General features: G+C 46.8%; 1 protein-coding gene across 1 annotated transcript in view; it reads right to left on the bottom strand.

Annotated features, from left to right (window-relative positions):
- Nucleotides 1-18117, bottom strand: part of ABCC4 (ATP binding cassette subfamily C member 4) — a 520751-nt gene that overhangs the window by 340605 nt on the left and 162029 nt on the right. Inside the window, exons 17-18 of the mRNA XM_030201377.1 lie at nucleotides 13026-13063; nucleotides 1382-1482 (exon numbers count right to left, since the gene is read on the bottom strand). Coding sequence (XP_030057237.1) covers nucleotides 1382-1482; nucleotides 13026-13063 — 139 coding nt within the window. The remainder of the gene's footprint in view (nucleotides 1-1381; nucleotides 1483-13025; nucleotides 13064-18117) is intronic.

The following is an 18117-nucleotide window of genomic DNA, read 5'->3' as shown; positions in this document are numbered from 1 at the left end:
CCCCCAGGATCTCTGGGAGAACGGCCCGGAGGCTCTCGTGCAGAGCAGCTGTAGAAAAAGACATGGAAGCCGATGCAGGAGTCGATGTCAGAACCTGTTCCAGGCGTGGAGGCTGTTCAGGGCTGTCCAAAGGGGAGCGCATTGACACCTCTTGAACAGAGGGCGAGCGGTCCTCTCGGTGCCGATGCTTACTGGGTGCTGACTCCCTCGGCGACCCAGAGCTCTCGGTGCCGACACGGGAAGGGGACCGATGACGATGCTTCTTCGATTTTTTGGAGCGAAGTACGTCACCGGAGCTTCCCGGCACCGACGAGGAGGACGTAGAATCCAGCCGTCTCTTCCTCGGGGCCAAGGCCGAAGAGGGTCGGTCTCGGGGGGGGGGCTGTACCGCAGGAGCCCTCAGGGTAGGGGGAGACCCACCCGAAGGCTCACCGCCACCAGCAGGGGAATGGACAGCCCTCACCTGCACTCCAGACGAAGCACCACCGTCCGACGACATCAGCAGACGTGGAGGTCTCGATGACACCGACACTGACGCAGCCTTCCGATGACGCCCCGATGCAGAGGGCCGATGCCTCGATGCACTTGATGCAATCGGGGGCGAGGATGAAGGTCCAGGCGCCGACGACGTCGATGCAGTCGATACTCCCGGTGCCGATGCCGACAAAGAGCCCGAGAACAAAATGTTCCACTGGGCTAACCTCGCTACCTGAGTCCGCTTTTGTAAAAGGGAACACAGACTACAGGCCTGAGGGCGGTGCCCAGCCCCCAGACACTGAAGACACGACGCGTGCCTGTCAGTGAGCGAGATTACCCGGGCGCACTGGGTGCACTTCTTGAAGCCGCTGGAAGACTTCGATGTCATGGGCGGAAAAATCGCGCCGGCGAGATCAAAACTCGAAATGGCGAAAATGGCACCACAAAAATAGTGAGAAGAAAAACTTTGACCGAGGCCTAAATAGGGCCTACCCCGACGACGAAAGAAAACTTACCGGGGCAAAAAACTCGAAGTACGGGAAGGGAGAATACCAAGAGGCCTCCTCCCGACACCCTTTTTTTTTTTTTTAGAGAACAAGTCGAAAAACGACGCGCGAGGTCAACTTTTTGGGGCGCGAACGGCGAAACACGACCGTAACGAGCGCGGACAAAAGAAGACTGGCCGGCACGAGCCGGTTCGGGCGGGAAGACGGCCGCGCATGCACGGTGCGCATCGGCGCGCGAGGGCTAGCAAAGGCTTTTGCTAGTGAAGATTCCAATTAGAGGGGCTGCCGTGGACGTCACCCATCAGTAAGAACAAGCAGCCTGCTTGTCCTCGGAGAAAGCTGAAATACACACTTTCAGGACACTCTGTAAGAGCAAGTGATTAAGGTTATCTTGTTACCTGCATAAACTCCTAAGTATAAGTTAAGATCCAGATTCTGAGTTTCCATGTCTGTGCCATTCCCATTTGTAGTAATATTAAGTTTCTTCTGATCGTTTGCCCTGAAAATAAATTTCATACACACACAAAAAAACCCAGTTATTACAAAACATTAATGATTATTATGTCCCTTTGAAATGCATGCATCATGATGTGATCCATAGTCAACATAGTAAAGTGTATCAGCATGCTACAAATTTTCCTGTCAGTTTATGATTCTTGTTAAAGTTGTTTCTATATTATTGTTAATGTTGATTATCATATATACTCGACTATAAGTTCAGAAATTTAGACAAAAAAATCCCACAAGACACCCTGGGTCATCTTATCTAAGGGTAACATATTCTTGGATAAGAATAGACACTAAAAAATAGCAGTAATCACCTCTCTCTCTCCACCCCACCCCACCCGTATGCACCTCTGTCAGCAGCATCACAATCCCCTCCTCCTCGCTCACTCAATGGACGGCCACGCGCGTTCAGTACTCAAATGTCTTCTATACAACAGCGGCACTGCAGCAGAGAGGGCATCCTGGATCTGGGTAGGAGATGTGAGTGAGGAAGGGAGAAGGATATGCTGGCTGCAGAGGAGTGTGAGTAAGGCAGGGAGAAGTGTGTGTGTTTGTGTCAAGGAGAAAGACCTGTTGGTTGGGAAGGGGGGTCAGATTTGGCTGTGTCAGTTAACCAAATGGTTACCATATATACAAGTCGCACCAATTTTGGCCATTTTTAGTCCCAAATCTGCCCTCAACTTATACAGGAGATTGACTTCTAGTCAAGTATATATGGTATGTACATACTTGTGTATACGTTGAGAAATTTCAACTTCAAAATCCCATCAGTAAAAGCAGGGTCATCTTATCTGTGAGTCATTCTCAACAGTGCCATGGCATTCTTGCCAGCTTCATAGAAGTAAAATAGATAGCCACTGGCTGTGAAGTTATTTTAGAGACAGAGACAGTGCTATATATATGTCTCTGGTGCAGGAAGCACTCTTAACTCAGGGTGAGCTTGTACAATGATCAAAATTAAAGAGAAGACATTTGGAGGAGGTGCACAAGTGAGACTGTGGAGTGATAAAAATAAATAACCGTGATTGTTTAAAATCTGGAAATGTTCTGGCTGGTTGAAAGTTTGTGCTGAGCATGTACATTCAGAGGAGGGCATGCCTACAGGAAAAGTGTACATGACAATTATCAGGTAACCACGACACAGCTTAAAAGTCATTTGACTGGCTGATGGCTCAACAAGCAGCAGGTTCAAAGAGAAAGTTTAGCTAAGACAGTTGATGTGGAAAAAGTTGGTAATTTAAATTTTGTTGCTTTTTTGGGGGGGGGGAGGGGGTAAAAGAAAAACAAGCATGTGTGGGTGCTGAGAAATATCGATTCCTGAACAAAACATTTTACTTGAATAGAAAGGGTGAGTGATTTGTGAACATTTCTAGAACATTTTGCTTCAGTGAACTTGCCAAAGTTTAGAGCAGTGGTTCTCTATCTTTCTTCTGCTGTGATACACCTGACAGACAACGTTCATGTATGTAACACACCAAACACTAAAATTCACAGCTGAACAAAGCACACCTAAATATTTCATTGTTTAACTGTAATTTTAGTATGAATTTGTCATGAAAAAACTATATGCAACACATCAGTCCCAGATTTCTCACCTGTCATGTAACAAAACAAATATATATTCAAATTCTGGTGTCACCTTAGTAACAGAAACACAAAATCCTTCCACTGCAAGATATTGTGAAGCAATACAAAAACCTGTAAATATGCTACTTAGAAACTATATAGCTAACAGAACTTATGAATAGCAGACCTGCAACATTTTCAGTTGGCGCTGGTGGCAGAAATTATTATTGGAGTTTGTGAGGAAGCAGAAATAGGGACTAATTATGGGGATTTCAAGGATCTAACTCCCAAGATTGCTGGTCTTCTCAGCTTACAGGCACTGATGATTGTAAAGGAAACACAGGTTTGCTGTCTACATCAAATTTTTTGTGACACACTTCCCACCTCTTGGGGACACAGCAGTGTGTCCCGACACACTGGTAGAGAACCACTATTTTAGAGAATAAGAATATTTTCTCCCTCTGTACACCAAACAGAGAGGGTAACCAGCATACCTACAAAGTATACAAACAAAAAGGAGCAACACTGGGCCTTCAAGACTGAGACAACAGGAGTATTTTATTGATAAATGACCCGACATGAGCCGTGTTTCGGTGTTAAAGAACGCTTGCCTCAGGGGTCAGAGACTGGATGTAAATAATGTAAACAATATGCAGGAGTGTTTTCCTTTATTGCGGCTGCTATTTCCACAAGGCACGCTTGGCTTTAAAGATTTTCTCCGTTCCCGTTCGGAGGCATTGGATTCATACATTGTTTACATTATTTACATCCAATCTCTGACCCCTGAGGCAGGCGTTCTTTAACGCCGAAACACGGCTTGTGATGAATCATTTATCAATAAAATACTCCTGTTGTCTCAGTCTTGAAGGCCCAGTGTTGCTCCTTTTTGTTTGCTCCCTCTGTACACCAGCATCAATTAATCAAATGCCTGATCACATGCTTTTCAAGTACTACAATTGGAAATTATTTCTGGCCATCTTAACTGAATGGTTTCTACTACTACTACTATTACTTAACATTTCTAAAGCGCTACTAGGGTTACGCAGCGCTGTACAATTTTAACATGGAAGGACAGTCCCTGCTCAAGGAGCTTACAATCTAAAAGACAGGTGTAAATCTAGAGACAAGTGTACAATCTAAAAGACAAGTGTAGAGTCGATCTGATAGGGCATACTATATTTCTCGAAAGGTTAGGTGCCGAAAGCAGCATTGAAGAGGTGAGTTTTAAGCAGAGATTTGAAGATGGGTAGGGAGGGGGCTTGGCGTAGGGGTTGAGAAAGATTGTTCCAGGCATAGGGTGAGGCAAGGCAGAATGAGCGGAGCCTGGAGTTGGCAGTGGTGGAGAAGGGTACTGAAAGGAGGGATTTGTCCTGTGAGCGGAGGTTACGGGCGGGAACATAGGGGGAGATGAGGGTAGAGAGGTAGTGAGGAGCCGCAGACCGGGTGCATTTGTAGGTAAGGAGGAGAAGCTTGAATTGTATGCGGTAACTGATCGGAAGCCAGTGAAGTGACTTGAGGAGAGGGGTGATATGAGTATATCGGTTCTGGCGGAATATAAGATGTGCGGCAGCATTCTGAACGGATTGAAGGGGGGATAGGTGGCTAAGTGGGAGGCCGGTGAGGAGTAAGTTGCAGTAGTCAAGGCGAGAGGTAATGAGAGCGTGGACGAGAGTTTGTGTGGTGTGCACAGAAAGGAAAGGGCGAATTTTGCTGATGTTGAAGAGGAAGAAGCGACAGGTTTTGGCAGTCTGTTGGATATGTGCAGAGAAGGAGAGGGAGGAGTCGAAGATGACTCCGAGGTTGCGGGCAGATGGGACGGGGAGGATGAGGGTGTTATCAACTGAGATAGAGTGTGGAGGAAGAGGAGAAGTGGGTATCATGGGGATACCAAGACTAATCAGGCCCTTTAAGATAGAATTAATATGGAAGGTGTTAACCATATAATTAAACAACTTTTATTGCAAATGAGCCAGTAGTTACACAGTTCCAAAGTGAGAGAAGAGGAATAAAAAATGTAGTGAGAACTACTTCATCCCCTCATGTCAGACTTCTTAGCTAACGTATAAACAAACATTCTTCCAAAGTATGGAAGGAAAAGTGGGGGGGGGGGGGGGGGGGGGGGACACAATTCCAGAGATGGAGAAAAGGTGCAATATACCAAAAAAAAAAAAAAAAAAAGAATTTTCACTAGAGGTGGTTTGTAATCAAAAAGGAAAGCTGGTTTATTGTATGTTTTGTTGATTTTACTAACCTGTTTGGGATTTTAGCAAATGTATTTATATCAATGTTTAATATTTATTGGGATCTGCCCAAGCCTGTTCATGATTGGTAGAATATGAATGTTTTTTTAAATAAATAAATAAATAGAAGGGAATATTAGAAAAAAAAATATTTGGGCATGATCACATGCACAAAAGGAAGCAAAGCCCAGGCCTGGGGGATTTTTTTTATTATTATTATTGGCTATTCTAACCAACTCACCACAAAGGTATAACCAAAATCCCACATCGAAAGGTACCAAGGTGGTTAATTAAAGAAGAGTGGAAAGAGATAAGTCTCTCTAACACAAAAATGGTATGACTGTATTCCGTAGAGTTGAAGAGGGCATAGATTTAGAGACACGGAGGCATATTTTCAAAACACTTAGCCTTCCAAAGTTCCATAGGTTTCTATGGAACTTTGGAAGGCTAAGTGCTTTGAAAATATGCCTCACAGTAACCATGTACAGAATGAACTTGGATCTTGGTAACTGATATTGGGCATGATAGTTTAAAAACAAACAAAAAAAAAAGATATGGTAGATATTGGAGCACATGCAGCTATCAAGTTTTCACCATTTAGGACGTGTGTAACAAGGAGAGTAAAAGACTGTTCTGAGACAATATCCAGATTCCTGGCAGAACTTGGGAAAGTCATTTGCTAGAAAGAAATAGGAATGGAAAAAGAGTAGGACAGATTAGATACCCCCTAAGGGCCCCTTTTACCAAGCTGTGGCAAAAGGGGGCAGGTGCTGGTGTCGGTGCATCTTTTACACGGGTGCAAAGACCCTCTTTCACTGCAGCTGGTAAAAGGGAAGTCTCGTCTTTCTGCAGGAAATGGCCGTGCACCATTGAAGTGGCAGTAAGGGCTCCTGCATTAACCCGGTGGTAACCGTGCAGCGTGTGGAACTGCCCGATTATAGCTGGGTACACTCCGGCGCTACAAAACTAAATAAATTTTTGTAGCGCCGGAAATGACGGCATGCTAGCGGTAGGAAGTACCGCCGGACTGCTGCGGTAGACCAGCGGTACGTCATGTATAGCAAGTGGTAACCCGCATTGAGCTTACTGTTTCTTAGTAAAAGGAGCCCTTACAGCAAGGACATATCTAATAGGGATGTGCATGGCCAAGAAATTTTCAGTTAATTCTCAGATTTAAATATTTTTTTTCTTAAATTTTGCATATTTTTCTGTTTGTTTCACATATTTATTTCGATAAATCTTTTGGTATGTGTATTAAAACATTTTAACGTGCATATTGATTATCTATTCATTCATTTGTAGACATATGCATGTATAATACACTAAGGGAGTCATTTACTAAAATGTGCTACGTTTTTGCACTTAGCAAGCTTTGACAGCAAAAATGAAAATGTGCTAAGTATAAAGGCTGTGCAGTGGCTGCTGGAGGTGTGCCCAGCCTATCCTCTGCAATTATTGAACTGAAAATGTCATTTGTGCACTTAAACTTGGTTTCAGTTACTGCAGAGGCACTAAGTAAATCCACGCTAAAAACAAAAGTGGAAGTGCATAATGCTTACCAAGTGTTAGGTGGATGGTAAAATTATGTATCATACCTGATAATTTTCTTTCCATTAATCATAGCTGATCAATCCATAGACTGGTGGGTTGTGTCCATCTACCAGCAGGTGGAGATAGAGAGCAATCCTTTTGCCTCCCTATATGTGGTCATGTGCTGCCGGAAACTCCTCAGTATGTCGATATCCAAGCTCCATCCGCAGGACTCAGCACTTAGAGAATTACACCCACAAAGGGACACTCTGCCCAGCTCACCACCGCCGAAACGGGAGAGGGGAATTAACCCAGCTCATCCCCACACAAGTGGGGGAGGGGAATCCGTCCAGCTCATCCCCGCGGAGCGGGGGAGGGACACCACACCCGCCGATGCGGGGGGGATCTGGCTTATCCTGCAACCGCGGGAGGAGCTGACTGACCCTAACACCGCCGAAGCGGGAGGGGTACAAAGCTGCCCAACTGCCGCACGAAGCGGGAGGGAGCGCCGGCAGAATTTAAGTCTCAATCCAGCCCCGTAAAACGGAGGGGAGAGGAATGCAGCAGCTCACTGTAACACAAATTCGTCTCAACTCTTGAAGAATCCATTGAAAAACTTGAACACGAAGTCCTCCTGAACAGGAACTGAAGACTAAACTTGAACCTGAAATGCAACCAGAATATAAACAATACAGATATCTGGGAGGGGCTATGGATTAATCAGCTATGATTAATGGAAAGAAAATTATCAGGTATGATACATAATTTTACCTTCCATATCATCATGCTGATCAATCCATAGACTGGTGGGATGTACCGAAGCAGTACTCACCCAGGGCGGGACATAGAAATCCCTGACCGCAACACTGAAGCTCCAAACCGGGCCTCCGCCCGAGCAGCCACAGTCAAGCGGTAATGCCTGGAGAAGGTATGGGCCGAAGCCCAAGTTGTCGCCTTGCAAATCTCTTCCAAGGAGACGGACCCGGCCTCTGCCATCGAGGCCGCCTGAGCTCTAGTGGAGTGAGCCTTCAGCTGGATAGGCGGCACCTTCCCCGCGGCCACATAAGCCGCTGCAATGGCTTCCTTGACCCATCTTGCCACTGTAGGCTTAGCAGCCTGCAGACCCTTACGAGGACCTGCAAACAGGACAAACAGATGATCCGATTTCCGGAAATCATTAGTCACTTCCAAATATCTGATGATGACTCGTCTCACATCCAGATACTTGAGAGCAGAGTATTCCTCTGGGTAGTCCTCCCTACGAAAGGAAGGGAGACAGAGCTGCTGATTCACATGGAAGCGAGAAACAATCTTGGGCAGGAAGGAAGGCACTGTGCGAATAGACACTCCTGCCTCAGTGAACTGCAGAAAGGGCTCTCGAAATGAGAGTGCCTGGAGCTCGGAAACTCTTCTGGCTGAAGTGATAGCCACCAAAAAGACTGCTTTCAACGTCAGGTCTTTCAGAGATGCCCTCGACAAAGGTTCAAAAGGCGGCTTCTGCAAGGCTCTTAGCACCAGGTTGAGATTCCACGCAGGCACCACTGAGTGCAGAGGAGGGCGCAGGTGATTAACTCCCTTGAGAAAGCGCACCACATCTGGCTGCGAAGCCAGGGAAGCACCCTTCAGGCGGCCCCTGAAGCAAGCCAGAGCCGCTACCTGGACTTTAAGGGAACTGAGCGACAGGCCTTTCTCCAGACCTTCTTGCAGGAACGCCAACACTGAAGAAATTGGAGCAGTGAAGGGAGAAAGTGAGCCTGCTTCACACCACGCTGCAAAGGTACGCCAAACCCTGGCGTAAGCAGTAGAAGTAGAGCGCTTCCTCGCTCTCAGCATAGTGGCGATGACCTTGTCTGAGAAGCCCTTCTTTCTCAGAAGCTGCCGCTCAATAGCCAGGCCGTAAGACCAAAGGGGGAGGGATCCTCCATCACCACGGGACCCTGATGCAACAGGCCCTGCTCCACTGGCAGCCGCAGAGGATCGTCCACTGAGAGCCTGATCAAGTCCGCATACCAGGGACGTCTGGGCCAGTCCGGACCCACCAGGATTATCCGACCCGGATGCTTTGCCACCCGGTCTAGCACCCTGCCCAACATGGGCCAGGGCGGGAACACATAGAGAAGCTCCTGTGTCGGCCACTGTTGGAGAAGAGCATCTACTCCCAGGGATCGAGGGTCCCGTCCTCTGCTGAAAAAGCGCGGCACTTGGCAATTGGCCGATGACGCCATCAGATCTAGGCTCGGCTGGCCCCAGCGCTTCGTGATGTCCAAGAACGCCTGAGCAGATAGCTGCCACTCTCCGGGATCCAAGGTATGGCGACTGAGAAAGTCCGCCTTGACATTCATGACTCCGACAATGTGGGCCGCTGACAGCTGTTCCAGGTTCGTTTCCGCCCACTGGCATAGATTCATGGCCTCCTTGGCTAGAGGGGCGCTCTTGGTACCTCCCTGGCGGTTGACATAGGCCACAGCCGTGGCATTGTCCGACAGGACCCGTACTGGCTTCAACGCCAGTACCGGGATGAACTCCAAAAGCGCCAACCGAATGGCTCTGAGTTCCAGGAGGTTGATAGACCACTTTGCCTCTGCAGGAGACCAGAGCCCCTGCGCTGTCCTTCCCAAGCAGTGGGCTCCCCAGCCCGACAAAGAGGCGTCCGTCATCAATCCACTCCGGGGTCACCAGAGGCATTCCTGCAGACAACTTGTCTGTCTGCAGCCACCAGCTCAGCGCCTTGCGCACTGCTGGGTCCAAGGGAAGGCGCACAGCATAATCCTCCGACACCGGAGTCCAGCGCTGCAGCAGAGAGTGTTGTAGTGGTCTCATATGAGCCCTGGCCCAGGGCACTACTTCCATCGTGGCCGTCATAGAGCCCAACAGCTGCACATAGTCCCAAGCCCGAAGAGGAGAGGCTACTAGGAACTGGTCCACCTGAGCCTGAAGTTTGACAATCCGATTGTCTGGCAGGAACACTCTGCCCACTTGGGTGTCGAATCGAACTCCCAGATACTCCAGGGACTGAGTCGGGCGCAGCTGGCTCTTCTCCCAGTTGATGATCCACCCCAGGGAGCTCAAAAGAGCAATCACCCGGTCCACAGCTTTGCCGCACTCTGCATAAGAGGGGGCTCGGATCAACCAGTCGTCCAGATAAGGATGGACTTGTACTCCTTCCTTTCGCAGGAAGGCCGCGATGACCACCATTACTTTGGAGAAGGTCCGCGGAGCAGTAGCCAACCCGAAAGGGAGGGCTCTGAATTGGAAGTGTTGGCCCAGGACTGCAAAACGCAGAAAGCGTTGATGAGGAGGCCAGATGGGAATATGCAGGTACGCTTCCTTGATGTCCAAGGAAGCCAAGAACTCCCCTGCCTTCACTGCCGCTATAACAGAGCGGAGAGTCTCCATGCGAAAGTGCCGCACTTTCAAGGCCCGATTGACCCCTTTGAGGTCGAGGATAGGCCGGACAGAACCTCCTTTCTTTGGTACCACAAAATAAATGGAGTAACGTCCCTTGCCAATCTGATTTTCTGGCACCGGAACGACCGCACCCAGGCGTATCAGGTTGTCCAAGGTCTGCTGCACTGCCACAGCTTTGACCGGAGACTTGCAGGGAGAGAGTACAAACCCGTCTCTTAAGGGTCGGCAGAACTCTAGCTTGTAGCCGTCTCTGATGACTTCCAGAACCCAAGTGTCTGAAGTTACCCTGGTCCACTCGCCCAGAAACGAGGACAGGCATCCTCCAATCTGCACTGGGCCATGGACCAGGGCCCCATCATTGGGTACGAGACCCTGGGGGAGGACCGGAGGGCGCACCTCCGGGACGGCGGTCTCTGCGAAAGGAATGCTGCTTGGGGGAGAAGTTCCTTTTGAAGGAAGAGGGGGCAGAGGAGCCCGACTTGCCCGGGCGGTACCGACGGGCTTCCTGAAACCGTCCTCTGGAGTTACCAGGGCGAGCACCACTGGCCCGAGCCCTGACCTCTGGTAACCTCTTGCCCTTAGACGTGCCGAGATCGGTCACAATTTTGTCCAGCTCGACCCCAAAGAGCAGCTTGCCTTTAAAAGGCAACTTAGCCAGGCGGGACTTAGATGCGTGGGCAGCAGACCAATGCTTCAGCCAAAGCCACCGCCGCGCAGAGACTGTCTGAGCCATACCTTTAGCCGAGGCTCTCAAGACATCATACAGTAAGTCTGCCAAATAAGCCAGGCCCGATTCCAGGGCCGGCCAGTCAGCCCTCAAGGAAGGATCCGAGGGGGAAGCCTGCTGCACAATCGTCAGGCACGCCCTGGCCACATAGGAGCCACAAACTGAGGCCTGCAAACTTAAAGCAGCCGCCTCGAAGGACGACCTTAAGGCCGCCTCCAATCTTCTGTCCTGGGCGTCCTTTAGAGCCATGCCACCTTCCACCGGCAACGCCGTTTTCTTAGTCACCGCAGTGATTAAAGAATCCACGGTAGGCCAAAGAAAGGTCTCCCGTTCACTTTCAGGCAAAGGATAGAGGCGGGACATAGCCCTAGCCACTTTGAGGCTCGCTTCCGGGACATCCCATTGAGCCGAAATCAAGGTGCGCATGGCATCATGCACGTGGAAGGTTCTAGGCGGGCGCTTCGTCCCCAGCATAATGGCGGAGCCAACAGGGGCTGAGGGAGAGACGTCCTCCGGAGAGGAAATCTTCAAAATGCTCATGGCCTGCATTAACAGGTTGGGCAAGTCCTCTGAGCGAAAGATCCACGCTGCAGAGGGGTCATCCGCTCCATCGGAGCGGGAATCCGTCTCCTCCAAGGAATCCCCAAAGGACCGTTGGGAGAACTCAGATACGCTGCCCTCATCTACATCAGAGGAGACAGCGTCCTCTAAGGCCTGGAAATCCACCCGAGGGCGTTTACTTCCGGGGACCTCAATCCCTTTATCGGACAAGGGAGCAGGGGCAGCGTTTTGCATAAGGAAGGCCTGACGCAGCAGCAAAATAAACTCGGGGGAGGAACCCCCCAGACTGTGCACTTCAGCAGCCTGGGCCATAGCCCTAGACGCACCCTCAACCGGCGCTCGCAAGAGCGGGGGAGAAACATGCTGCGCATCCAAGATGGCTTCCGGCGCGACACTCCGCGAAGGAGCCACGCGGGAAGAACGGCGCTTAACTTTAGCCGCTTTTCTGCCGTCGCCCAAATGAAGGGCGGCCATGGCATTAACGTCTCCCACCTCAAGGGCGGCCCAAGAAGAAGCCGTCCGAGCAGCGTGGCCGGCCAAGATGGCGGAGGCAAGCAGCGGGGGATGGGCGTTTATGGCGGGAAAAACCGCCGCACCGGAGGAAGAACCGGGACACTGACCGGCCTCCAAACTGACACCCAACAAGGGCGAATCAGACTTTAAAACCCCCGCATCCCCGCTAGACGCGCACACGCGGTCCGGGGAGCGATTCTTTGCGCCCTCGCCCTCCGACGCCATCAGCCACGTGGAGATCAATCGGGGAACCCCCTGCCCGCTACAAAAAGGTAAAATTACCTGCTATCCGCTCTGAGCTGTAACGACCTGGTGTCCCAGTGAGTAGCTGCAATAAACGTTTAAATAAACGTCGAAATAAACGCCCTTAAGGACGTCCAAAATTTTTTTTTTCTTTTAAACGGAGCCAGCGGGAGGGGGGAGAAAAGGAGGGACCTGGCACCACCAGGTTTGCACTTGCTCAAGAAGAGCCCTCAACCCCAGGCACTCAACAAAACCTAAAAATTAGGCTTGGAGGCCTAGCCAGAGCTGCTGCTGTGTGTGACCACCACCTGCTGAGATAGAAAACATACTGAGGAGTTTCCGGCAGCACATGACCACATATAGGGAGGCAAAAGGATTGCTCTCTATCTCCACCTGCTGGTAGATGGACACAATCCACCAGTCTATGGATTGATCAGCATGATGATATGGAATATGCAGTTCCCACCCATTCTCTACCTGGATCCCGCCCCCTATACCAAGTGGCTAATGCGTGAATTTGTACACACTAGTGGGCATGACACTATGGGCTAGGGGCTATTTTGTCAGGGGTTCCTTTGTGGGAGGGGTCGTTTTGTCAAGGGCTATTTTGTTACCAGGCTGTTTTGTCAGGGCTATTATGTCGGGGTGCCGGTTTTATTATTCCTCCTGTATAGCATTAGTTTTCCTGGCAATTATGCACAACCCTTCATTGAAAGTGACATGAAAACCCATACATATCCAACTCACCAGTGTGAAATCCACCAGTCTTGCAGCACGTATGAAACCTTGAATAAACGAGATTTTATAATAGTAAACTGAAAACAATAGCATCATAATTACTTAATTTTTAAAAATGTTTTCACAGAATATTAAGATGACATATTCCAGAACGGCAACATAAAATGTAAGACCCAAACAGCAATGTATACATATATAGAAACACCAGCTGACCTATGGATATCTAGGGGGTAATTCTACAATTGGGCATTACCATTTAGGCACCATGAGGCCATGTGGTAGGAGAATACTCTAGAACAGAATCAATTTCCCCTAGGTTATAGAATACTAGTGTAACCAGGTACATAAGAATAGCCATACTGGGTCAGACCAATGGTCGATCTAGCCCAGTATCCTGTTTCAAACAGTGGCCAATTAAGATCACAACTTGTGATTCACAAGTACCTGTCAGAAACCCAAATAGTAGCAGCATTCCATGCTACCAATCCCAGGGCAAGCAGTGGCTTCCCCTATGTCTATCTCAATAGCAGACTATGGACGTTTCCTCCAAGAACGTGTCCAAATCTTTTTTTAAACCCAGATATACTAACTGCTGTTATCACATCCTCTGGCAATGAGTTCCAGAGCGTAACTATTCGTTGAGTATAGAAATGAAACAGAGGAAATACTTCCTCCTATTTGTTTTAAAAGTATTTCCATGTAATTTCATTGAATGTCCCCTAGTCTTAGTATTTTTTGAAACAGTAAAAAAAATCGATTCACTTCTACTCATTCTACACCACTCAGGATTTTGTAGACCTCAATCATTATCTCCCCTCAACCGTCTGTTTCCATGCTGAAGAGCCCTAATTGCTTTAGCCGTTACTCATATGAGAGAAGTTCCATCCCCTTTATCATTTTGGTCACTCTTTGAACCTTTTCTAATTCACAGCAACCAGAACTGAATGCAATACCGGAACTGGCGATCGCCACCACAGTACTATGTAAGTTACATTGAGCCTGCAAATAGGTGGGAAAATGTGGGATACAAATGCAACAAATAAATAACATAAATAAAAAATACTCGCGGTGAGGTCACACCATGGAGCGATACAGAGGCATTATAGTTTTCTCTGTCTTATTTACCACAAGCAAAAAAGCCCGTTTCGTGAAAAAATGAAACAGGCCCTAGCAAGGCTATCATCTAATGGCCATTATGTTTTTAAAGGAAGCGTTAGCAGGAATACCCTATGATAAGCAATAACTCATAAGGGTTTACAATGCAGGAATATCCTCCCAGGGCAGGGGACGAAAACACGTGGAGTCAGTTCTGCACTTCAGAACCGACAGAGACACTATTTTAAATTGGGCAGATCGTGGTGGATAGTAGTTAAGGTGTGTTGCAGTAGATGACATGTGATGAACAGCAGGTTGGAGTGTGCTTCTGTTTCCTTGAAGCAGTGTGTGGTGGTGGTAGTTCATTTGCATACGGTTACGAACCCAGCCAGTCACCCAGGGACGCAGACTGACAAATTATTATATAGATCCCTTTCCTAATAATTCTTAGCATCCCATTTGCTCTTTTCACCGCCGCCATACACTGGGCGGAAGATTTCAGCGTATTGTCTAAACCACCACCTAGATCTTTTTCTTGGGTACTGACCCCCAAGGTGGACCCCTAGCATCAGGTAACTATGATTCGGATTGTTCCCCCAAGGTGCATCACTTTGCATTTGTCCACATTGAATTTCATCTGCCATTTGGATGCCCAGTCTTACAGGCGTCCTTTTACCAAGGTGCACTGAAAAATGGCCTATGGTAGTGTAGGTGCATGTTTTGGGCGCACGCAAATCCAATTTTTCAGCGCGCCAGCAAAAAATGCCTTTTTAAAAAAATTTTGTCGAAAATGGAAGTGCGACAAAATCAAAATTGGCGCGCATCCATTTTGAGTCTCAGACCTTACCACCAGCCACTGACCTAATGGTAAAGTCTCACGTGCCTCACCTCTCTGCTGGGATGTCTGTGTGGCCAATCTGCTAAGAATGTTGGCTCCTCCTACATCCCAATGGCTTGATTTTCTGTGTTTTTCACTTGGACTTCCCCCCCCCCCCCCCCCCCCCCCCACACACACACAAAAATGAACCAAAAAGATAAACACAATGAGCACAAAAACATCTAGCAAATACCCATTTTCAAAAAAAAAAAAAAAAGATAAGACATTTTTCTATTTTGAAAATGGCTATATTCCCCACTTGAATTTTGGATAGTTTTAGCAAAAGGTCCAAAGTTGGACTTAGACGTCATATCAAGAATGCCCCTCCATCTAACTTTGCAAGTCTATGTGCTTCAAAGCACATATGTGTCTTTATAAAACAAGTCTTTCTCTCAGGAATGAAAAACAAAAATGAGAATGTTATAATGCCTTTGTAATGCTCCATGGTATGAGCACACCTTGAATACTGTGTGCAATTCTGGTCACGCATCTCAAAAAAGATATAGTGGAATTAGAAAAGGTACATAGAAGAGGATGGGACAACTTCCCTATGAGGAAAGGCTGAAGATGCTTGGGTTCCTCAGCTTGAAGAAGAGATGGCTGATGGAAGACATGATAGAGGTTTATGAAATACTGAGTGGAGTAGAACGGGTAGATGTGAATCGCTTGTTTACTCTTTCCAAAAATATGAAGACTACTACTACTTATTTCTATAGCGCTACTAGATGTACGCAGAGCTGTACACTGGACATGAAGAGACAGTCCCTGCTCGGCAGAGCTTACAGTCTAACTAGGACAAACAAACAAGACTAGACGACATGTATTGAAGATACTAAGTAGTAAATTTTAAATACTAGAAAAAATATTTCTTCAATCAACGTGTAATGAAACTCTGGAATTCCTTGTCAGAGAATGTACTAAAAGCAGTTAGCTTGGCAGGGTTTGGATAATTTCCTAAAAGAAAAGTCAATAAGCCATTATTAAAATGGATTTGGGGAAAATCCACTGCTTATTTCTAGGATAAGCTGGATAAAATCTATTTTACTTTTCTAGAATCTCACCAGGTACTTGTGACCTGGATTGGCCACTGTAGTAAACAGGATATGGACCTCAGTCTGTCTCAATATGGCAATGCTTATGTTCTGCTGACAACCTAAGTACCCTATTACACAATTATGCCCCATGAGGATGATTTTATAAAGCTTTTTCCATGTTATTCTGCATGCATAAAAAGGATTTTATAATATTGCATGGCCGATATAATATCAAGAGGTCACCATAAAAGTGTAGATATAAAGCTCTCCAGTAGGGATATGTTTCTTCCTGTTTCCTTTGGTGACAGCACCTAACCAAAAAGTTGCCTTTAAACCAATTTCTGCCTCTGTCATGAGTATCAGAAAATGCCGAGTGAATTTTCTCCCTCACTACACTGATCTGCCAGATTAAACAAACCTCAGTTTTCAGGCATGACCATTAGGCTAGGGCTGCCTACCAACCTAATATCTTTGGATGCTTTGAAGTCTAAGGACCAGAAATGGTCGTTTTTCTTCTCTGAAAGGTGATGGAAAGCATAAAAGAATAAGGGCAATGGATACAGGAGAAACATGAACACAAACTAGGGGAGAAAAGATGGTAGACAGTTATCACAAAGTGAGGCGTGACCACAAAAAGGTTTTAAAGAGGAGAAAATTAATATAGCAGAGGGGAGAAGCTGACAGGGAACACAATAGGGAAGAAAAACAACAGATGAGTGAGGAAAGCAATGTGAAGGACAACATAAAAGCAGCAAATGACAGAAGAAATGTAGAGGAGGATACTAGGAGGTTTTTCTACATAAGGGATGTGCATTTGGGGTCCTTTTACAAAAGCAAGCTGAAAAATGGGCTGCAGTAGTGCAGGCGCATGTTATGGACACGCGCAGATCCATTTTTCAGCGCACCTGTAATAAAGGCCGTTTTTAAATTTTTGCCGAAAATGGACGTGCGGCAAAATAAAAATTGGCACGCATCCATTTTGGGTCTGAGACTTTACCACCAGCCATTGACTTAGCAATAAAGTCTCTCATGTTAACTGTGCAGTAATCGCCCATGCGCGTCAGGTTAGAGTTACCGCCCAATTTTCTGGTGCGCGTAGTGGATGCGCGTCAAAAATGAAATTGTCGCACATGCCATGTGGTAGCCGGGTGGTAACTCTGAATTGGCGTATGTTGGGCACATGTAGGCTCCAACGCAGCTTAGTAAAAGGGCCCCTTGGTTTGTTAAGATTATTTTACAAAATTTAGTGCTAGCTAAATTGATTTAAGACACACATTAACTTACTAGTTTAACACGTAAAGCCAATTAGTGGTTTAGTTATCAACATGGGCTACTGTTAAGATGTGTTACAGCACTGTGTACATCTAGTAGCGCTATAGAAATGATAAGTAGTAGTTATTTTACCACTAACTCATGCTATTTTCGTACAGGTCTCATTTTTGCAATGAGACCTGGGAGAAAGTTATCAACATGGGCTAACATTAAGATGGGCTGTTTAACCACAAGTCATCTTACTTTAGCACAGGGTCTCAATGCTAAAATTAGCCAGGCTTGTGGTAAAATAACCCATCTTAATGGTCGCTCACATTGATAACTTCCCTTATTATGCTATGTTCTAATACACATTTTAAAAATTATTAAAATGAATGATCCAAAAAGTTCAAAAATCAGGAAAAAAAAAGCCCATGTTGACCAAACCAAATACTTTTACCCAATATCCCTACTGTATAATAGGACCTTTTCCCCAAAAAATTCTGAGAGAAGGGAGTGCTTATATTAGAAGCCCTTTTTCTCACGTATTTAAACAAAATGGTACAAGTAAACCAATACAATTTCTATCATTCCTAATCACACCTCATAACTGAGATGTGGTTCTCAGTCTTTAAAATTAGATCATTCTAATATTTAAGAGAATGAGATCACTAAAGTCCAAGGTGAAGGATAATATGATTAAGTCGGGTGTCACCCTCACAATGAAGTTGTTATGTTTGATAAACCTTTATAACAGCATGTAAGTACGTGACAGGATATTTTGTGGATGTTGGCCTACAAATTACACAGTTCAAGTGAAATCAACAATGGCATGCATTTAGAG

The sequence above is a fragment of the Microcaecilia unicolor genome, chromosome 4 (genome assembly GCF_901765095.1).
Source record: "Microcaecilia unicolor chromosome 4, aMicUni1.1, whole genome shotgun sequence".
Classification (NCBI taxonomy): domain Eukaryota; kingdom Metazoa; phylum Chordata; class Amphibia; order Gymnophiona; family Siphonopidae; genus Microcaecilia; species Microcaecilia unicolor.
Note: the sequence above shows the minus strand (reverse complement) of the source record. Positions and strands in the feature narration are given on the sequence as shown.